This window comes from Lepidochelys kempii, chromosome 5, assembly GCF_965140285.1.
Source record: "Lepidochelys kempii isolate rLepKem1 chromosome 5, rLepKem1.hap1, whole genome shotgun sequence".
NCBI lineage: Eukaryota > Metazoa > Chordata > Testudines > Cheloniidae > Lepidochelys > Lepidochelys kempii.
In genome coordinates, this window is record NC_136384.1 from 68,787,719 (window position 1) to 68,811,802 (window position 24,084).

At 38.9% G+C, this 24,084-nt stretch overlaps 1 protein-coding gene across 7 annotated transcripts in view; it reads right to left on the minus strand.

Moving 5' to 3' along the window:
- The window catches only part of FBXL17 (F-box and leucine rich repeat protein 17), a 485,100-nt gene that overhangs the window by 224,147 nt on the left and 236,869 nt on the right, over positions 1 to 24,084 (minus strand). Inside the window, exon 7 of one of the 7 annotated variants that reach the window (XM_078852826.1) lies at positions 10,424 to 10,960. The exons of the other annotated variants lie outside the window; for them this stretch is intronic. Within the exon in view, the coding sequence (XP_078708952.1) occupies positions 10,864 to 10,960 (97 nt within the window). The 3' untranslated portion in view covers positions 10,424 to 10,863. Of the gene's footprint in view, positions 1 to 10,423; positions 10,961 to 24,084 lie in introns of those variants that run through there. 7 annotated transcript variants of the gene reach the window in all.

The following is a 24,084-nucleotide window of genomic DNA, read 5'->3' on the forward strand; positions in this document are numbered from 1 at the left end:
CTACTTTTAAAAGGGTTTTGTATTATCAACAGTTTCTATCTAGGAATGCTGAGCAGTACATATCAGGCATAAATCTTGCCATTAGGGAGCTAATGCAGTCGGCAAACCTGAGTCATCATTGTCCCATGATGGGATAAGTATTTTCTTTTTGGAATACGACAATATTTCTAAACTATTAGTTGAGACTGTATTTATTTATTTACATCATGCCCAGGAGGGTACTGTTGAAACTCCCCTTGCAAAGAAGGAAATAAACAGACTTCCAGTGCTCTTACTAAGCTTCTCACTGGCTTTGAAAGCTAGACATAATGGCTTATATTTCTTATCATTGTAAGGATCAAAACATATAGAAAAAGATCTCCTTGTCCTCATAAGCACACTGACATCAAATCAAGATGTCCGATACACTGTTTGCATTGATCTTCTGCAGCCATTTGGGTGACTTTAACCCTTAATTTGCCCTCTTTATTTTCTTCAATAACCCCATCATCCTATAAAATATCATGTCATACCAAACATCCCTCCAGAGTCCATCAATATCACTCCAAGTGTCAGCCAGAAGAGGTTGTTCAAGAGCAACATGAGCCACCCGCTTTCTCTGTAGTACTTTGGCCCTGTAGGACCAGGAAGGTTAGGGTGAGTTTGAAACTTGAAGAATCCAGTCCCTTGTTCTCCTCCCAAATTAAGTCCCTGTCTACACTACCAATACAAACTTGTTTTTATAACAAGTCTGTGATATTCTCATCCGATGTAAGAAATATGGTTGAATTGTGTTTACAACACAACCAGGGATCAACCATGTTTGTACTTTAATGACACTGCCTAACTGTATTTGAATCAGTGCATCCTGGAAACACTGGGCCTTAATGCCATGCCTTAATGCCTCAGTAGGGAACAGAATGTCCTGAAGACAAACACATAGCATCACCAGTACCAAATAGAGCAGTGTATTCTGTGAGGTCATTTGGAAGACCAGATTAACACAGGCACAAAATTGTGTGTGTGTGTCTTCTACTGTACTAAAAAACTGCATTGAACTTTTCCCTGTTGATTTCATTTGGGAGTTAAGGTTTGCTCCCCCATGGAACAGGCAGCAAGGCCTGAGCACAAAAATCACATATCTACCAGATCCACATGGATGAAGGAACCCCCTTATTGCAATTTCTCATCATAGAGAATGGGTGAGTAGGTAGAGTGGCATAGAAAGATAATACAGTCTGGGGCTGTATTATATTTTACTCAGAACTTGTTCTGGTTCAAGAATGATGCTTGGCTCCAACAGGGTCACACCCCACCTGCCAATCCTTCTCCTGCTTCCCCAGATCCAAAAAATACCATCTGCAGGTTCTCTGAGATGAGGGACATATGGACATGGCTGGTCACCCTACTGTGCATTTGAGAAGCAGAACCATGTGGGACAGTGACCTCTACAGAGGGTTCTTGGTGGAATGACTAGATGCATGAATATATCTTTTAGAGCACAATTCAGGGAGGGATGGATTCCACAGCAAATCACGTGACTGCAGAATCATGGAATACACAAGGCTCATAACACAAATGAAGCACTGCTGTACAAATTCCTATTCCTCAACACCCGCCTGCCTGGCTCCCTCAGTAATTCCCATTGTGATAGATTTTTGAATTGGGGAGGAAATGGAGTAGAAAGTGAAGTTTTAAAAAAGTTAGTAGTCTGATCAATTTTAATTAGGGTTGACGATTAATCGCAGTTAACTCACGTGATTAACTCAAAAAAATTAATCGTGATTAATCGCAGTTTTAGTCGCACTGTTAAACCATAGAATACAAATTTAAATTTATTAAATATTTTTGGATGTTTTACTACAATTTTCAAATATATTGATTTAAATTACCACACAGAATTCAAAGTGTATGCTGCTCACTTTATATTATTTTTATTACAAATATTTGCACTGTAAAAATGATAACATGATAAAAATGATAAAAAGAAACAGTATTTTTCAATTCCCCTCAAACAAGTACTGTAGTGCAATCTCTGTTGCGAAAGGGCAACTTACAAATGTAGATTTTTTTTGTTACATAACTGCACTCAAAAATAAATCAATGCAAAACTTCAGGGTCTACAAGTCCACTGAGTCCTACTTCTCGTTCAGCCAATTGCTAAAACAAACAAGTTTGTTTACATTTACAGAAAATAATGCTGCCCACTTCTTATTTACAATGTCACCAGAAAGTGAGAATAGGCATTCGCATGGGACTTTTGTGGCCGGCATTTCAAGGAATTTATGTGCCAGATATGCTAAACATTCATATGCCCCTTCATGCTTCAGCCACCATTCCAGAGGACATGCTTCCATGCTGATGGTGCTCATTAAAAAAATGTGTTAATTACATTTGTGACTGAACTCCTTGGGGGAAAATTGTATGTCTCCTGCTCTGTTTTACCCGCATTCTGCCATATATTTCATGTTAGAGTAGTCTTGGATGATGACTCAGTACATGCTGTTCATTTTAAGAACACTTTCACTGCAGATCTGACAAAACGCAAAGAAGGTACCAATGTGAGATTTCTAAAGATAGCTACAGCACTCGATCCAAGATTTAAGAATCTGAAGTGCTTTCCAAAATCTGAGAGGTGTGGAGGTGCTTTCAAAAGTTTTAAAAGAAAAACACTCTGATGCGGAAACTACAGAACCCGAACCACCCCCCCCCCCCCCCGCAAAATCAACCTTCTGCTGGTGACATCTGACTCAGATGATGAAAATGAACATGCATCAATCCGCACTGCTTTGGATTGTTATCCAGCAGAACCCGTCATCACAGAATCATAGGACTAGAAGGGACTTCAAGAGGTCATCTAGTCCAGGCCCCTGCACTCATGGCAGGACTAAGTATTATCTAGACCATTTCTGACAGGTGTTTGTCTAACCTGCTCTCAAAAATCTCCAATGATGGAGATTTCACAACCTCCATAGACAATTTATTCCAGCGCTTAACCACCCTGACAGTCAGAAAGTTTTTTCTAATGTCCGACCTAAATCTCCCTTACTGCAATTTAAGCCCATTGCTTTTTGTCCTATTCTTAGAGGTTAAGAAGAACATTTTTTCTCCCTCCTCCTTGTAACAAACTTTTATATACAGCATGGACGCAGGTCCTCTGGAATGGTGGTTGAAGCATGAAGGGACATATGAATCTTTAGTGCATCTGGCATCTAAATATCTTGCTACGCCAGATACAAAAGTGCCATGTGAACACCCGTTCTCACTTTCAGGTGACATTGTACACAAGAAACGCGCAGCATTATCTCCTGCAAATGTATACAAACTTGTTTGTCTGAGCGATTGGCTGAACAAGAAATAGGACTGAGTGGACTTCTAGGCTCTAAAGTTTCATATTGTTTTACTTTTGAATGCAGTTATTTTTTGTACATAATTCTACATTTGTAAGTTCAACTTTCATGATAAAGAGATTGCACTATAGTACTCGTATTAGGTGACCTGAAAAAAACCTATTTCGTTTGTTTTTTACAGTGCAAATATTTTTAATCAAAATTAAATATAAAGTGAGCATTGTACACTTTGTATTCTGTGTTATAATTGAAATCAATATATTTGAAAATGTAGAAAACATCCAAAATATTTAAATAAATGGTATTCTATTATTGTTTAACAGTGCAATTAATCACAATTAATTTTTTTATTGCACGATTAATCACGATTAATATTTTTGATCACTTGACAGCCCTAATTTTAATGAGTTTGAATTAATACTTTAAATAATTATTTTACTTTCATATTTTTCTGCATGCAAACAGCAGGCATTTGTTAGAAAACAGATGGATTCTTTGACTTTAGATTTATTTTGAGACAAATATAGAAGTGCAACTGCAAATTCAGGAGGCATTCTAGATATAAAAGTACCATACATTATACATTCTATTGTAAATTTCATTTTACCATTGAGTTCAGAAGAATCATGTCCCCAACAGTCATAAATCTCTATGCTATTTTCCAGCTGTAACTATGACTAGAGCAAGAAGTTTGTTCTTAAGGTTTTTGATGTAAATTAAGGAATGTTACCAATTAAGAGAGAGAGGACTATGTCATCCTTACATCAACCACTTGTTTCAGGACATATTTGAAGGAGGTGGCATTCAAGAACCTCTTTAGAACTTTGCTTGAAATGTTTGATTATGAATGGAATACCACAGTAAGAAGACAAAGAAATTCAATTCAGATCTAATGTTCACTGGCCAAGATTTAATTTCCAAAAAAGACACAGAGGCTTCTCATTGAACAATGCCTGTGTTTAGCTCATCATACTGAGACAGTACTTGTGCCAGCACACTTAAGCCTTTCGAAGTTCCACTATTCATTACAACACACATCAACATTCTCCAATTCCTGCCAAGGTTCAGACAGAGCTCATTCAGTGTAAGCTGAATGTTAGGTCCAATCAAAGGAGTTCAGGAAAACATGAACAAGTGTTTTGTATGCAGAGCTCAGCTGTTGGCAGGGTGTGTTAATGTAGTACTGTTCCCAGTTAATTCCTCTCATTTAGAAAGTGGCTTTTGAACTAAACTGAGTTACCTCTCTCTTGAATTTCAATATCAACCAATATAAATGGGGGAAAAGTTTTTAATTATTGAATAAAAAAAAAGTTTTATTTTTTAAAATTAACTTTCCCTTTAACATTTTCCTTGCACAGGATAGCATGCAGACAAGGAAAAGTAAGATAACATCTGCCCCTTTTATTTTTTTAAAGGGAAATAAGAGAACCCAAGAAATCATCTTGAGGATTTAAAACTAAATTATGCATAGAGTAAGTCAAAGGATCCAAAAACATTGCTCTAATACAAAACAATTTTAAAAAATGCATTAAATATAACATGAGTCAACTGTAGTGAAAATACCCATCATTCATCAATAATGTACGTCCAGTAACATGCACCAAGAAAGTAACAGGCTGCTGAATGACAATGAGGAACTGTCAGAGGTAGCAACTACAGACTAGCAATTGCAATTAATAACAATAAATAATAATAATAATTAGTAGTAGTAGTATTATAGACGTGCCAGTCATGCTTCCGGAGTAAAGGATGAGTTGAGATTTATACTTAAAACACAGAGATTCCACCACTTGTTATGTATGATGAACAGAGTGGATCCTTCCCAAAACTAAAACACTTCGACACTTTGGGTACAGAATGAAATTTCTGAGAATTTTCAAGTAAAAGATTAATTAATTTATGAGTTAAAATTCAGCAAAAATGGATACTTAATAAAATTTAGCTCTTGGTGTCAGACCACTTTTTGTGCCTAAAGAAGAGCTCAATGTGGCTTGAAATCTTGTCTCTTTCACCAGCGGATGCTGGTTCAGTAAAAGATATGAACCCGCACATTCACCTTACCATGCCAGCTGGCACATGTGTTCCAAGTCCTGCCCTTCACTTGGGCCGGGTGTCTCCACTGGGTGTTTCCTAACTGCTCCCTGGCAGCTGGGTCAATGTCGTGTGCAGCGGCTACTCTAGCCCCTCCTCTGGGCTCCACTCTCACCTCCACTCCTTCCCCATGTACATGGATGGGGGGAGCAAAAACATAGCCAGGTCCCATTCTCACCTCCAAGAGATAGTATGGGGGCAGACAACACTGGGGTGTGTGGAAACATACATCAGCCACCCACAATATTTCCATTGCAAGGATACAAGCCTCCCCGCCCCTCGGTTCCACTGCCCCTGCCTTTAAGTAATTGATATGCACACAATCTGAATGCCAGTTGATTGTAGTTTTTAATTTAGCAATAAAATTAATACATTAGTTTTATAAACATACTTTTATTTCATATATTATTGTTTATTATTTGTATTAGGAGCCTTAGTTATGGATCAGGACCCTGTTGTGTTAGGTGCTATACAAACATAACAAAAAGATGGTCCCTGACTGTACAGCTGTGGGAGAAGGATTTTTATAATTGTACTGTGAGAATTAATGTATGATTTGATTTCATCCTGCCAGTCACCCTTTTTGAAGAGCAGAAAGGAATGACCCTCTGGTACCATGGGATTCTGTTTCCCATACTCATTACAAATTGAGCCCTTTTAGTTCTTTGTTTTAAGGTTTGGTTAGTAAGAGACAGGATCTTGCATTGTGTCTATGTTAAGTAGATTAGAGGAACGTTGAAGGGCTGGGCCTCAATGTGAATTGTTTTGGTTATAAAATTTAGCAAGGTTTAATTTACAAGGTCTTTTTGCTCAATGTAAAATGCCGCTGTTTGCATTCTTAAAGGTCTCTGTAAAAGACTGTTTGTGTGAATGAGGAATGCATGCATCAGGAAAAGATAAGTTGTGAAGGCCATTGTTAACCAGATGGTCAAGAAAGGAGGAACGAAGACACTGATCAAGACTTATTGACACCAGAGAACCATCAACATGCATCTATGATTGAGGAAGGGCAGATTGACGACTCTGAGGTGAGGGCTGGCACCCCTAAAGACAATTGATTAAATCAAATCCAGGACAGGATGATCCTCTCGGAGGTGTTTTGGAATGTTAACACCAGAAGATAACATCGATTAAGGAGTAACCAGTCACAGACTGACACAGCAAAATCCATAGACTTCAACGGAGAAAAAAAGACTGTAAGAACAGGGTGCTTTGCCATGGGACTTTGGGTTCGTCTTGCCACACTCCAGGAGCATTGGCTCGCGACTGACAGAGCCCAGCTCCCCTCTGTGACCAATCTGGCTGGCCACTAGATTGATTCAGACTCTGGACTGGTAACTATAAACATCGACTGATGGGACTGTGTGCATGGTGTGTGTGTGTGTGTGTGTGTGTGTGTGTGTGCGCGACTGAAAAGCATATGCTAAGTGCTCTATTCTCAATAAATTTGGCGTTTTGCCTTCTCCCCTATAAAAGATCTTGTGTGCTTTGTATAGCATAACACAGCTCCTAGCACAATAGGGTCCTGGTCTATGACTATGGCCCATAGGGGCTACAGTATGACAAATACATAATAAATTAAGTATAATACAAGAGACAAAAGATGGATAGAGCCAGGGAAAGCCAAGGAAACAATGAGACAATGTCTGTCAGCACAACAGGCAATGGTCTCAGCACACCAACAACCTAATCATTTTCAGGTTTTTCATAGGCATCACAGCAAAGGAGAGTTTTGAAAAGGGATTTGCAACTGGATAATGAGGTAGCGTTGTGGATATTTTTAAGGATAATTTGCCTTTGTGTTGGATTACTGACAATAAGGTATTAATAGTATAACTTTCCCAAAGTAAGCATTACAAGGGCATAAAAAAGTACTTCAAGGAAACTTTTGATTATTAATAGAGATATATCTGTTAATAATATACTTCCAGTCAAATTTTACACAAACTAGGTGAACCAGAGTCCTTAGTGTTGTAAATGACATAAACAATCAGGGAGCTGCGTTAAATGAAGTGAAATACCTCTTTTGACAGAGCCCTGAGCAATGCTCTGACAAAAGGAACTGAGATTAATGGCATTTTATCAGAGGAACTTAAAAATGTGAGTGTGTCTCCTGAGTGGAGAATTTGTGGAGGAGGAAAAGATGGAGGAATGCCTAGAATAGAAAATCAGGAAGAAAGTGGTATTCCAGTGCAAATGTTTGAAGAAACATACTTCAATCTAGCTTTCTGATGTTAAGAAAAATAATTAATTGAGCACTGGTTGCAATCTATAAAGACAATCTGCAAAGACATAAATGAGAAGTAGCTGTAGGGGAGAAAGAGAGTGACTGTACACAGCAAGTAACACTCATACTTATTATTTTTGGATTTTTGGCTTTTCCCTCACCTAGACAATTTTTACATTGTCAAAGGGACAACCAAGATAAAAACAGCTTGAACTTATACTAAAAATATAGGTAAGCAGCCAAGACAACTCCAATATTAACTTCAGAATCCAGAGTATCTAATCAGTACTATTAACATATAAGTGCTGAAAACAATTAACTACGCCAATTCCTTCCCCCAAACTGACAGAGCTACAATATCTGCAAAGGAAATACACTCCTCCCATCTTGTTCTCTCCTCTTTGTCCTTTTCCCATAGGTCATACCAAATACTGAACTACACAGAGCCCATTCTTGGAATACTACTAATTTAAAGAAATTTTCCCCAAACCTATTTTGTATTCCACATAGCAGCCTGGAATGAACCTTTATGGCTTGAAATGAAGTTTATTATAGAGAAGCAGATATCTTAGGGCTAAAAGTGGCACTGTTTTTAATACAACAGGGATGGGTTGCATTTAGTTAAGGTTTAGTTCTGATTACACTCTAGCCTACCTTTTAGATGCTCAGACCTCACTCAAAAAAATTTATTTTGAACTAAAAGTTTTTCTATTTTGAGCCACAGCTGAAAAGTGATTTAAAATAAAATATTTTTTGAGTCTTCTAGTTATGAAAAATATTTCCCCCATATGTTCCAATCAGAATTTCTGCCCTTGGCTAGCTCAAAACAGTAGAAACCAGAATGTTCAAAGTTGACTTGTCTGTAGATCTCGTTAAGACTTAAAAATGCAATGTTAAGATTGAAAGATCAAAGTCTAGAAGACAAGAAATTTCAAAATTAAAGTTTGACTTTAACTCTGAGTATGATGCATGAATTTATACTTTTTTTTCATATTATGTCTTTATATTATGCATTATATGTTAGTTATATTATATAAGGTAAACTCCTATTTGCATTATGCACGCATGTAATTCCACTCAGTGGGACTATTCATATATAAGAACAGCAGGATTTGGACAACACTGTATTATTTGATAAATAATAATGATATAAAGCCCATATTTTAAAGCATGAACACAAGCAAGCAGATATAAGGAGTTTTCAACTGTAACCTTTGGAATTTCCTGACTTTTGAATATTTGATTTCTAAATCCTTAATATGCTATTAATGCTGCTTTCTTATTAAATACATATATTTTATATAATAGTAGTGATGGACTAACAAAAAGGTCAGCAACCCATTTCATCCAAACTAGACTATAAACATCCAAAACTCTTTGGGGATTGACATGATTACCTCAATCTGCTTTTTTAATTTGAAGGAAAATAACTGTGCACTAGTTTCAACTTATAAAAGCACTAGACAAGAGTAGGGTCAATAGGAAAGTACAAAAGGGTGCCAATCCTGACTGGAGACTCTGGGTGCTACACTTACAGTAAGGAGACACCATTTCAAAAAGAAATATGCATTATATATTCAAAATACAAATGTGTAATTCTCTATTACTATGGATTTTTTTTTTTTAATTTTTAGTATCATTTGGCTATCAAATGATTGTTTTCTGGGGGAGGCAGCCACATCACTACTCACTATCATATATGAGCTTTTAAACAAACAGCAAAGTTAATTCTTTACAAGTGATCAATATATTTGACAAGGGAATTATATTCTTCCATTACATAGAATTTCACAGTCAATTTCAGTAGCCCAAATAAGTAATCAAAATTGATAGAACTGAGTCTATTTTATATGCTTAATGAAAATAGGAAGAAAAATAGGTCAATCATTTTCTTTGTACATCTTGAAATAAAAATGTGGCTAATAATGTGTATTCCGGATTCATTTAGATGTCTTGTAATGCTTATTGTGTGGTTTAATTAATATGCTGACAAAATAAGATTTTATTATAATGATATGGCTTTTGCCCTGTCACCTGTTTTATAGCATGTTTGCAGGCCAATGTGTCTCCTGAAACAAGCATCCCAATCAGAATCTGGAGATCAAATCTTTTAAATTAAACTCTCAGACTCTCCTCCCATCACAGTCCACAATCTGCTTTTGTCTTGCTGGTTTAGCGAGTGAGAGACTTGCATCTCCTGCACATAACAGTTTATAGGCCACAAGACTGGCCAACCATAAAGCATTCCAAGAAACACAGGATCTTCTATTTGAAATGGGTGAGAAATCTTCATTTAGGAAATATGAAATCATTTACTAAAGGAGAACAATCCATTTATATTAAAACAACAACAAGTCCAGTGGGATCTTAAAGACTAACAGATTTATTTGGGCATAAGCTTTTGTGGGTTAAAACTCCACTTCTTCCATGCATCTGAAAAAGTGGGTTTTTTAACCCACGAAAGCTTATGCCCAAATATATCTGTTAGTCTTTAAGGTGCCACCAGACTCCTCGTTGTTTTTGTGGATACTGACTAACACGGCAAACCCTCTGACATTTGTATTAAACTAATCTCTAATACAGATGATCAAATTACATTATTCTTGAACAAAACTGTTCGGGAAAACATAGGTTTAGCTAAAATGTGGAGGGTCATTATGACAAATTGCTACAAATGCAGGACTACAAGCAGCTAATCAAAGAATATATGGTTTATTGCTCACAGCACTTGGAGGCTGGGGAGAAGGATGCAGCGGCTTCAAACTGGTCTGGGACCATGAGACAATGGATAACTGATCTCCTTCAGCACAAGAAAGGGAAGATGCTTTTGGGAAATCAAAGAAAAGATGTTTTCCTATAAAGGACTAAGATCCTCCCTGGCAAACAGAAACTTCATTGTCATACTCCTGCCTGGGGAAACGTGAGAGAAGCCGGCTGAATGTGTCTGAGAAAGAATTTTCTAAGATACATAGTTTAATTTTTCTTAACCAACATGCTGTGTACCTAAGTTTAGATCATGCATAGCTATGCTTTTCGTATTGCATTTGCCTATGTTTACATCATTCTGTTTACATCGTAACTGTTTACCATTTTCTCTTTGATTTTCCATCCAATGACAAGTAACTACTCCCACCCCAAACACATGGAATGGTTGTGTCGAAATCTAGCGGGTATAATCTTTGGATTTATCTACATACTAATGGGAAGTGAAATTACTTAACTTGGGTCTTCATTCACACCCTTTGCTATTTTGGTACAAACCTGAGTATGGATCATCTTAATGCAAAATAAGAGGAAATCATCCAGATTTGCTCTGAAACAACAAAATGATTTAAAACCAGAGAGTTAGTTATTTCACTTCCAGTGGCTGTGTAGACAAGTCCTCTGTCAGGCACTTCAGAAAGATGCACACTGTCCTCTGACTCTAAGGGAGGCAGAAGCAGAAATGAGGGAATGGGCTTGAAGACTCAACTTAAAATGGACTGTGATACCTACAAAAGATGCTGCAAGGAAGCTGGCTATAATCACTGTGGCAGTGGGAGAGAACTAATAAACAGGAAGGGTGAAAATCCTGGTTACATATATATTGGTCTCAAATATTTGGCAAGCAGAATTAAAAAATGCAGTTCTAATGTGGATGACATTTTAGTAGATCTTCTAAAAAGTGATCTTAACCATTTTGGGCTACAGTGGCCTATTTTCTCATGGTAGCTATAGTGTTATTACTACAAATGCATGAAGAGACCATTCATTCTAGCATCAGGTCTCTTCTAACTGTGACAAGGTCAGAACATCTTTGCAACAGGTGCTAGCCTGACCCTTTTTTAACAGACCCTGCTGAGCAGCAAAAACTGCTTCAAATTCTGCAATCACTTTGCTTTCTGTTCCAGAATGACCCTTTTTTGCACTAGAGTGAACCAGTGAATTTATACATATTAACAACTAGCTGCAGATACTACTTTTCAAAACAGGAAAAAACAAGTAAAAGGGGGTTAAAAACTCAACACTTAATTGAAGAACACCTTAGCTGAAAACTGTTTGAAGTGAAAATTAAAAAACACGATAAAGCTTTGACACCCTTGTTTATTGATTCTATTTAAAAGGATCTAGTAAAAGTATTTTTAGAATAGCTTCAAAGGGGCCTATCACTGTCTTAAGCAATTAATATAACACTGATGAAAGTACAAAACCAAAATTCACTTAATTTTTATACAACTGTATGACCTTAATCTCCACTATAAGCTACAGTACTCATTTAAACTAAAATATTAATATTTTATATTAAATAAATTAGAAGTATTTGTAAATAGCGGTGCTAAGCAATGCCTGGTTTTTCAGCTATAAAACCACTTCAGAGTAGATTGTTTCTTACTGATTTAATTTATTTCAAAAATATATTTTATATGACAAATATTAACGTGGTAGATTATTTACAACCAAAAAATTGTTAAAGTAAATCTGGAAACTCTTATAGCAAACCTTCTCTATATATGAAAAAAAAACCTCACCTGAATACATTTAGGGTTAGATTCACAAAGAAATTTAGGAGGAGAAGGCGTTCCCTTATAACTTTTCACCCAGTGGTATTCCCCTGGCACATTGGAGACCACCAGTTCAACTCCCCCCTCCACCTGAGGGAGAGAAGAGATTTGAACTGGGATCTGCTACCTCTCAGGGGACGGATGTAGCCACTGGGATATTGGATATTGTTATGAGGGGTTCCCTCAGTCTCTCTTGTTGAAGCTGTTGCACTGTGGATAAATAAATAAAAATTCATTGGAGACAGGGCCCTGGACCCTGAATCTCCCATTTCTTAGGTGAGTTCCCTACCACACTGCAGAATCATTCTCATGCATGCTTGATTGCTTGCTTGCTCACACTCACTCTCTCTCCCAGTGATTCTTTCATTATTTATCCACAGTGCAATGGCTTCAAAACTGGGTGAGTACCCTATCTAACCACTATCTTAAAGCAGCCTTTCACTCCCTTCCCCCCATTTTGTGTAAGCTTGTCTACATGGGCGCAATCCGGTAGGTGAGATCTGAGCATGCTTACTGGATTGGGCCTCACAGGTGAGTTAGGAGGAACACCTATTTTCCCAGGGTCCATGCCTCAGTCTGGAGCTTAGACATCTGGACACCTGATACGGGGCTGCAATGTGCTTGTGAGAGGCACAAAAATAGCTGCCTAGGGAGCTTTTACTGAAAAATTTAGGCCCTGAGCAAGTTTAGGTGCCAACAGGGTTTGTGGGCAGCAGAGCAAGGCCTGATTCTGGCCATTAGGTGCCTAGGTCCTTTTATAAATCCTTTATACCCACCCCAACTTTGTGGATCTGAATTTTACTTTGGCAAAAAATCTATAGCCTATGAACTTTGCACCTATTAATTTTGCTGGTTGGGTGCTGCTACACTCAGAACACAATACTGGCATGGTGAAATCATCTAGCTGCACACTGAACATTCCAAAAAATCTTTTATACCCAATTTAGGCAAGAGATTAGAATAATTTCTTTCATATCTACTGCACAATCAGAAATGTCTCCAGAGTTCAAGCTCACCTGGTAAAAAGGTGAAAAATAAGTCTACTATATTTCAATGGTAAAGAACTCAGCCTCCCTGCACTTTTCTTTTAATTGTCCTCCCGATCTCCCCGCAACAACCTAACAGGCCTAACTAGCAGAAATTCAGCATAACTTGGAAAGCTATGCATTCTAGCCATGCTGAAGGTCAAACTAACCAGAACAGATGACTTGCTGCAAACAACAAATCTATGTATGTGCCACTGAGTTACACAGTTCTCCAGGGAAAGAAAAGAAGCAGTACTGTATGAAGATGAAATCAGCACTGCATGGAACTTTGGAGGCTGAACAGCCTAGGACAGTGATTTTCAAACGTTTTTTCTGGTGACCCAGTTGAAGAAAATTGTTGATGCCCATCACCCAACGGAGCTGGGGATGAGGGGTTTGCGGTGTGGAAGGGGGCTCAGGGTTGGGGCAGAGGGTTGGGGTGTGGGGGTGCAGGCTGTGGGGTGGGGCTCTGGGCTGGGGCAGGGTGTTGGAGCGCTGGAGGGGGGTCAGGGCTCTGGGGTGGGGCCAGGGATGAGGAATTTGGGGTGTAGGAGCGGGATCTGGGTTTGGGGGGGATCAGGGCTGGACAGGGGATTGGGGTGAGCAGTTGGGGCACGGGTTTATCTCCGGCGGCTCCTGGTCAGCAGCACAGCCGGGGTGCAGAGGCAGGCTTCCCACTTGTCCTGGCACTGCGGACCTTGCTGTGCCCCAGAAGCAGCCAGCAGCAAGTCCAGCTCCTAGGTGGAGGCACGCAAGCAGCTCCATGTGGCTCTCGCCCACAGGCACTGCCCCCCCAGCTCCCATTGGCTGGGAGTGCGGAGCTGGTGCTCAGAGCCCCATGGCCCCCCTGCCTAGGAGCTGGATCTGCTGCTTGCCGCTTCCAGTGCGCAGCGTGGTGTCAGAACAGGTAGGGACTACTAGTTTTTACTGGCCGGCTGCTAGGGTCCCTGGGTGCTGAGCAAGGCAACCCAGTGCCTGGGTCATGACCCAAGGTTTGAAAACCTCTGGCCTAGAAAACTCAAAGCATTGCTAAGGGTGAGCAGCCAAAAAGATCATTTTGGCTTGTGTATAATTAGCCCAAATTTGGATAAATTCTGGGTTGGATAGTTAGCATATGCCACTGTCTACTACATAGTAGAATGATTTAGGGCAACCTTCTATGGACACAATTCATGTAAAACAAAGGCATACAATATTTTTGAACTCTATAATTAAAATATATTTAGTGAGCAAAAACTTTGGGTTCCTAATTATGTAATTAAATCTCTTAGATTAAGATTTCAAATGGAAAAATGCAGAACTGCTAAAAATGAATTATCAAGAAATGCATTTTTGTTTCCTCCTCATTTCAACAATATATGATAAGAGGATATGCTGCTTTCATCAGCTATGATTACCAGTTAATGTAATTACAAAACAAGTTCTTCCCCTTAGCTATACACGACTCTTTTTCTGCAGAATTTGTATTGAGTACGAAAAGCAACCTTCTGCACAAAGTAATGCCAAATGTGAAGGCCACTATACTGACTTTCTGATTGTTTGTACTGTAATAAATACTCAAGGATAAATGTAACAGAAGAGTTGGCACTTCATGATGTGGTTACAAATTCATGATTTTTTGCCTATATCAACTCTAAGGAACTGCACAATTGCCTATTGATTTATTGTGCACAGTAACCTTTACAATTTGCTTACGCTTAAAACTACTTTTGATTTGTCACTGATTAGTCAATCCCACTCATTATGTTCCCAATAAGTAAGAATCTTTGGTTTTAAAATTATTATAAATTTTTCATAACATCATATATTTTAATTGAGATTTACTGTTATGGACGCACAATTATACATATATCACTAAATGGCTGATTGAAGCAAATCAGGCAAGAAAATAATTGTATACAGGAAAAAAGGTGTTGTATATTCAAAAACCTAGCAATTTTAGTACATGCTGAAGTATGATAGTATGACCTTTATGACAGGTTTCAGAGTAACAGCCGTGTTAGTCTGTATTTGCAAAAAGAAAAGGAGTACTTGTGGCACCTTAGAGACTAACCAATGCATCTGATGAAGTGAGCTGTAGCTCACGAAAGCTCATGCTCAAATAAATTGGTTAGTCTCTAAGGTGCCACAAGTACTCCTTTTCTTATGACCTTTATGTTATCGTCACATGTAGATTTTGTTCCTTGGAGTATACAAATTTAGAAAGGCATCTTGTATGCAATAATGTATACTGATACCAAACACTGTATACATGCACAAACACAACCTTATATCTGTTGTAAATTTATCTAGATTTTTTGAGCCCAAATATGGACTGATGTACCAACATTGGATGAAGTGAAGTGTGCCATCTCTAAACTAAAAAATGGATGTGCAGCCGGTGCTGATGGCATCCCCTCAGAGCTGCTAAAATGTGCTATTGATTCTGTAGCAGAATCACTTCTGGCCATCCTTTCGCTTGTGGAGAACTGGAACCCTGCCAATTGCCTGGAAGGACGGTATTGTGATCTCACTCAATAAGGGCAAGGGACTGTGCAGCAAATGTAAGAGCTACAGGCCGATCACCTTGCTCTCCGTTCCAGGGAAGGTGTTTGTGCATGTTTTGCTGGCACGCCTAGAGCCTTTGCTATATCGCAAGTGTCGTCCTCAACAGTCAGGCTTTACGAGGAACAGGTCCACATTAGATGCCATTTTGGCCCTTCTCTTGTTGTCAGAGATACATCGTGAGTTCAGGAAGCCCCTGCACGTAGTGTATGTTGATCTTAAGGCTGCATTTGATTAAGGAGACCGTGTCGCATTATGGAAGGCCTTAATGGATGAAGGTGTCCTACCACTCTGCTGGACTTGATTAGAGAGCTGCATAATGGAACCACTGTCTGTGTCCGTCTAAGGAACCGGATGTCAGAGCCTTTTAAATCAGTATCTGGTGTTAGGGTTGCATTCTGGCCCTGCACTCTTTCGTCGGGAAATGGATTTCATACTGCAGCATTCCATCAGGTCCATAGGAATTGAGATCAGTGATCTCTTACTCACAGACCTTGACCACGCTGACGACATTGTTCTTTTAGTACAGAGCCCCAACAGGTTTCGTGAGGCACTCCAGCAGATGGAGGAGGAGTCAGTTAAAATTGGTCTCCATGTTTCATGGTCAAAGACAAAACTGCAAAATTTGAACCAGGTCCACTTGTGACTCCAGCCTCTTTGAGCAATGAAACCATTAAGTCAGTTTCCAGCTTTTACTATCTGGGTTCTATACTTACCATCTCCTTCAATTCTCACACAGAGGTTTCCCATTAGATTGGCATCGCAGCATCTGCCATGGGCCATTTATAACAGATATGGAATCAACATCATCTTAGTATGACAACCAAGTTCAGGATTTATTCGAGCTGTATCCTTCCCATACTGTTGTACGGCTGCGAAACATGGACACTACGCTGCGCAGACTAGATAAAGCTGGAGGCGTTACACACAAAATGTCAATGTCATATACTGGGCATAAAGTGGAATGACTTCATCTGTAATGCAGATGTTTATGGTCGTTTGGGTCTACAGACTACTGGGGCCATTGTCCGCAGGAGGGGCCTTATGCTTTTTGGACATGTTGCAGGGATGCCACAAGACGTTCCAGCAAACTCCGTTCTCCGGGTGGCTTGTAACATCTGGGATAAAATTCCACCAACCGAGGGGAGGAGGTGGCCCAAAGGCAGACCCCTTATTACATGGGTTCATCAAGTCTGTTCCGATGTTGGACTCCCAGGCCGTCAAGTCTTTGCGGCTGTGCAGGAATGGACCAAATGGTGAACGATCGCTATGGCCAAGTGTCTGGCTAAGCGTTGAAGAAGAAGAAGAAATATGGACTACTGAAAGACCACTGATTGATAATCCTATGGACGGAGCTATTCACAGTTAAACAGATTACACATGTGGTAGGTAGCAGAGAGGGCGCAGGGAGCTGCTTCTACCTATGTACAGGCCCTAGCCTCCACCCCATACCTACCGTCAAGTGTGAGGAGAACAGCAGTGGGGAGTCTTTTTATAGGTCTTTTACATCTTTTGTGCAGGTACAGTAAATGCTGCTGTGGATCAAATTGCCTTCTGGGATCCTGGTTACCTTATGCCTTATACAGCTATAGCATACCATTCCTATTGCTCACATGCTCTCTTCTCCCTCCCCATTTCTTCAGTGTTACACTGGCTCTCAAAGCTATAATTTAGCTCAGTAATTACGGATGAAATTATTTACCATTGTGTTGTGATGGGTTTCAATTTATAAATCAATGTTCAACATTCAATCTCTTCCAGATTGAATTTCAGACAGAGAATCCACAGAAGCAGGACAAGATAATCGTGGTTGTTTACACATTTGGGTTATACAACCCATTTTTCTTCTTAATAGATTCATTGTAGGAAATAAACATATTCTAAACTTAAAATTTTGTATACAGTTATTCCTGCTACTTTCTACTAAGTAACTGAAACATGTAAATGGCAAGTATATTTTAGTATTCAGACTTAAGAGTCCAGTTATTCTAAACTGATTTCCTTTTTGTAGTTTCTCAGTAGCACCATGAAAGAACCATGCATCCACTGTGTGCTAGACAACTAGCAACAGCCATCTGTTACAATGTAAACTTAAAATCTATACCCATCTTCACCAAGTTAAATAATAGCACAAAGTTGGAAGAGAACTAAACATTCCTGGTGACATTTATATTTCAATATTAATAAGAACAACATTGAGATTTCAGTGCTGGAAAGCAAACTGGGACCACCTCCATCTACAAGAAAAGTGTTAAAGCAGCTTCTGTTGATCGAATGTTTAAAATGTTTTTCTCTACCATCCACCTAAATACAGAGCTGCAGCTGCCATTGATACCCAAGAGCTGCCGATTAGTCCATTATATTGTTTTATATCTGAACATTCTATATATAAAACCTTAATTGTATCATAATATCCAAATTCACCACTTAATGTTGTATCATTCTGCCCTATAACTGTCTAATCTATTTACATTAGCTCTATTTACTTTCCTTTTGTTCCATCTTACTCCTTAAATGATATATTGTGTATTGTCATGATTCAAATTGAAAAACAAATAGAGATGAATCTTGGAACTCACTTAAAGCTATAGTAATCTCAAGGTCAAGGTACTGTGCTACATGCCTATGGGGGAACATTCAAAGAAGACAATCCCAAATTTTGATTATGGACAACTGATGAGCCACAGACCACTAGCTGGTGGTCCAGAGCTAACTGTTACATGGTGCTAACTTTATTTCTTTACTTATTTTTCCTTCTACATCCATAAAATTTAACTCTGTGGCTTTGTATAACATGGTTTCTTATGTTTTTTAGCATGTCCATTCCTCATTTGTATCACACTGTCTTTTCCATTACATCTTTCCCTCTCAAGTCAGCATGGGACAAATTTTAAGAAGTGATCAAGTAAAAATGCATGCAAATCTCAGTTTGTGCTTGTGTCTCAGGGGTTTCACTTGGATACACTTTTAATATTGTGGTCCTAAATCCCCTCAGTCCATTCTATCCCCTATTAACTTCTGTCACAATTTTGTTTTTTAAAATACCCCTTTTCATGCTGTGCATGTATTTTACTGCTTATACATATTATTTTATATATAGTATTTGTGCTATAAAGCCAGATGATCCCCTTTATAGTAAAAACAAGGAGCAAGAAATTAGCAAAGAAATTAGCTACATACATATTGTACCTCCAACTCATGAGGAAAATGACAGCTTTGTAATAAACAGAAGTTGATGTGAGTAGAAAAATCAACTGTAGGTCACAAAACTGTGAACACTGTGCTGAGAATGATGCAAAGCCTGCACTATTACCTAGAGGATTGCATTAGTAGTAGCGGGAATATCATACAGAATATGCAGTGATACTGTCATGGACATGGTGTCCCACATTCAAGTACATAAATTTGAACACCAAATGGTGAACACCCCAATGCGTTCGGGTTCCATGAGAACACTGGAAATGCATATAATAAATAGTCATCATTACAATTTGTACTGAACAATCCACCAAATATAATTTGAGCAACGACCCCACATCCTCTCCAATATTGGTTGCACTCTCCAGACATCATGAAGGCTGGAGGGGCTTCTCCATTCTTAATTGCTTTTGAAGGAAACAATATTGAGAAATGGATGTGGCCCTAACTGCAGGAATAAAGCATCAAATTATTAATATAGAAATTACTATGCAATTGAGATTATGTGATGTGTTTAAGGTTGTGAGTAGGCTAATGCATATGCTATGCATAAGTCTGCGAGTTTGTCATGGAGATCATGGAAGTCACGGATTTCCGTGACCTCTGCAGTGGCTGGGTGTGCCTGGCCTTAGGGCCACCTGAGCAGCTCAGGCAGCCTTGGGCCAGTCACACCTGCTGCTGTTGGGGCAGTCTCAGGCCATCCTACCCCCAGCAGCAGCAGGAGTTTGGGTGCGAGGGGGCAGGGAGTTGAGGCCCGGGATGGGGTGAGGCGGGCTCTGGGTGGCGCTTATCTCGGGGGGGGGGGATCCCTGGAAGTGGGACATCCCCCTTCCTCAGCATCTAGGTGGAGGAGCCAGGGGGTTTTGCACACTGTCTCCACCTGCAGGCACCTCCTCCGCAGCTCCCATTGGCTGAAATTCCCGGCCAGTGGGAAGTGTGGAGCCAGAGCGGAGGCAGTGCACAGAACTGCCTGGCCATGCCTCCACCTAGAGGGCTGAGGAAGAAGGATGTTACCACTTCTGGGGAGGCGTGGAACCAGGTAGGGAGCCTGCCGCACCCCCTCTCCTGAGCACCCACTGCGCCCCCTGGCCACCCCCCTGAGCATCTGTGGTACCCCTAGGCTGCCCTCCAGTCCTCTGGAATGGTGGTTGAAGCATGAAGGGACATATAAATCTTTAGCGCATCTGGCACGTAAATATCTTGCGATGTCAGCTACAACAATGCCATGTAAATGCCTGTTCTCACTTTCAGGTGACATTGTAAAAAGAAGTGGGCAGCATTATTCTCCTGCAAATGTAAAAAAACTTGTTTGTCTGAGCGATTAGCTGAACAAGAAGTAGGACTGAGTGGACTTGTAGGCCTTAAAGTTTTACATTGTTTTACTTTTGAATGCAATTATTTTTTGTACATAATTCTATATTTGTAAGTTCAACTTCCACGATAAAGAGCTTGCACTACAGTACTTGTATTAAGTGAACTGAAAAAAACTATTTCTTTTCTTTTTTACAAATTGCAAATAGTGGCAATCAAAAATAAATATCAAGTGAGTGCTATACATGTTCTATTCTGTGTTGTAATTGAAATTAATATATTTGAAAATGTAGAAAACATCCAAAAATATTTAAATAAATGGTATTCTATTATTAACAGTTTCATTAATCGCAAATGATTTTTTAAATCACCTAACAGCCCTAACTTATAAACAAAAGTACTGCAAACTTCTTCACTTTGTCCCCCACATTATTGTACAACAATAAATGGACTATACAGCTAGTACTGAAAATGAATGGATTGAAAAATGTTTTAGTGTGTGTAAACAGCATTTGTATTATTTGCCCCGGAAAATAATTTTCTCTGTGTCATTCTTCTAGTCTATGTAACTGTGCCAATTTATAGGAGTATAAAATTCTAAATCTCTTCACTTGTATCAATTATAACTTATGTATCTCCCTCAGCAGCATTTAAAAGACAAAGAACTGAAAACAATATTCTGCTTGCTGACGGTACAAAAATCTAGCTAACATAGCTTTGGAACAATTTTGGTAGCTGTTAACAATTTTAAATACCCTTTTCCCCACAGGCCTGGCTGGTTCAGGGAACTGTCCCAGCTCACTGGTTTCTAATCAGCTGGAAGTGGTTCTAATCTATTCTCTTCCATGCCATGTTTATTCCAAACTGGCAAACTGAATGCAGCATTATTCCATATCTCAGAAAAAAACGGTAGGAAATAAAATGGTGTGCATTATTCCTTGATATTATTCACTTCATAATAATTCATTCCTTCATCATCATCCTTTTATTCTTAAAGACCCCTCCTCTAATCAGATGCTTTTAGTGCTGTGCAGAACAGCAGGAACATTTAAACTACAATAAAATAATTATAATAAAAACTACTCATTAAAATTCAAAGCTAATTCAATGAATTTGAAAGGGTCCATTACAGGAAAAAAGGGGGAATAAAGGAGGGAAGATCACTGAGGGGGAGCCAAAAAAACCCAACCACTAGAAGCAACAGTTATACAAGATCACAAAGGCATCCATAAAAGATTCCTGTGTGAATTGATGTAGCTACTATAACGGTGGGGTATCTGGCTTCTAAGGAGGACAAGGAGAGGGCTCCCTAAAGAAGCGTGTCCCATCTGAACAATAGCAAGAAACTGAGAGACACGGGATTCATGTTCCTAGTACAATGCGTAATTACATTTTCCCGATGGCTGGACTTAAGAGTAAGGAGATTTTTCTAAGCATATGGGAAAAAAGAATAGAAAAATCCTCACATGGAGAAAAGAACTACTTTCCTTATACCATTCTGCACACCTAATCAGGGCCCCATATCACAAGCCTAGCCCCTGTGGTCACTATGAAGTAGTCAGGTTTCAGAGAGATCCATTTTAACAGGCACTACTAACCATCAGGATAGGGAACCTTTCACTGAAAGCTAATGTTTCAGGTGCATGGACTATGGAGAGGATTGGTCTGGAAGGTCTAGAATCTTTACGTAATAGACTCTGGGTGACTATCAAGAGGGTCCACTGGTCAAAGCACCACCACTAATTAAGAAACGCGATATGTCTGCCTCTTTTCCCCACAGCTTCTCAGTGGGGATGATTAATAGAACTGTGTATTCCCAACTCTCCCTTGAGTGAAGTTGGAATGAAACAACAAATTCCGTTGATAATTTCTCCACTATCAGTCCCTAAGTGATCCATTATAGAAGGAAAGTCAAAAATCAGTAATGGACTTACTATACATATGGACTAGAAGAATTAGAGGACTGAAGTGTCTCCGAAGAAGATACATACCACCTCTGATTTCTGTAATGTCCCTAACAGCCTGATCCAAAGCCCACTGAAGTCCCAGAAAAAATCCCATTTTCTTCAATGGGAGTTTGATCAGGCCATTGGTATCTGGTCTAAGGATCTTTCAAAAAGTAACCATCATAATGTGCAAGGACCATGATCCAGAATTTTGCAGAATTCTTTCTTCCTGTACATGAATGTCACTATGGTGGTGCTTGCTACTGTAAGACATTTTTAAACAGTCTTGAGACATATCATGGAGATAAGAGGACATGAGATTAGAGAGTCCTGACATATATAATAGGACTGAGACACAGCCCTGTTAGAGGAAGACAGAAATTCTTCCAACCATGCCACAATGAGCATGTCAGCCACAAACTCGTAAGATCTCTTAAGGGACCCACCAATTTTATTTCAAGGGGATCTTGAGGGTTGTAGCTCCTTCAAGAGAGATACAAAGCAATCAAGGAGACACAGGGCAGGACCAATAGTCATGCAATTTAAGTGATGCCTCTCTCTACCACTCACATCACAGCAATGAGCCAACAATTCCAAACTGGCGTATCAGGGCTACAGAAAGAAATTAGGTAGGAAAATGCTTTCAGAAACATATCACATTAATGAGTTATATGGGCATTCCAATCAGAGCTGGATTTTCCACAAACTTACATTAATTTTCTTAAAAGGAAAACTCAAATGACTCTCACGCTGCTTTCCATGATAAGTAGAGGCTTAGTCTATGATTTTTAGTCAAAGTTTTCCTTTCCTCCTGTGTGCCAGTTAACTGCTGCCTTCCAATATAGAGATGACTGCATGTCAGTGATGTTGCATATATGTAAATATCTGTGAAGTATTTATAGATCTTTTAGCATAAAAACAACTATAAAATATTACTATTCGAAATCTAATACCAATGCATGGGGAAAAAAATTTCTATGAACTGTTTCATTTCCCTGTAAAATACCAGAATTCCTGTAATGTGGATTTAGGACCCCCACTACATGAATTTTGTGGAAAATAACAATCATTATGACTTAATTTAAAACTTTCAGGAAGCTGTTAACCTCTGTGGACTCCTAAAGGAGGAATTAAGCCCAGATAGATGTTTATGTACTCTACATTTAAATACTATGACACTTCCAAGGAATGCCATTTCAGGAATGTTAAAAGTTTATCTGCCAAATTTCATGGGAGAATCATGTGTTAATGATATTTTTTTTAATCTATAATCTCTTCAAAAGAGGCTCATTACCTTCATCCCTAAAATGCGAAGACAGGGCTAATTCAGTCACTCTTCTCAAGTTTATTATCCATTGCTTCACATCTATCAGAAAGCTCACACAGCAAAAATATGCTTATTTACTCACAAACAGCTCTGGTATTTCTCTAGTTTATCATTTTTAACAGGAGATGCTTTCTACCTAAAATCTGCAGAGTCATACCGTTATGGTCTGTTAGCCTAACTAGTTTATGGCTTAATGGTAAAATATTGTTTTACAAGATCAACAGTGTTGTAAAATAAATGAAAAGTTAAAGGGTTAATGTCACATTGAGTGTAGTTGCCATCTTATTATAACTTGCCCTGCGGCAAGTAGTACTCTAAGATTATATATTTATTTATTTAAAAATCTTCTGATGGCTGTACCTAGCTCATAAAATTTCATATGCATTAGGAGACTACACAGCATAGATGAAAATTATGTGAAGTTCTGTACCACAGTTTTATTTCTGGGCATCTTTAAAATTTAATGTGATGTTGATCTCTCTTATCATTGTTAAAGAAAGTTAAAGGGGAACACTTTAGTATGCAGCTGATGATGATACCAATTA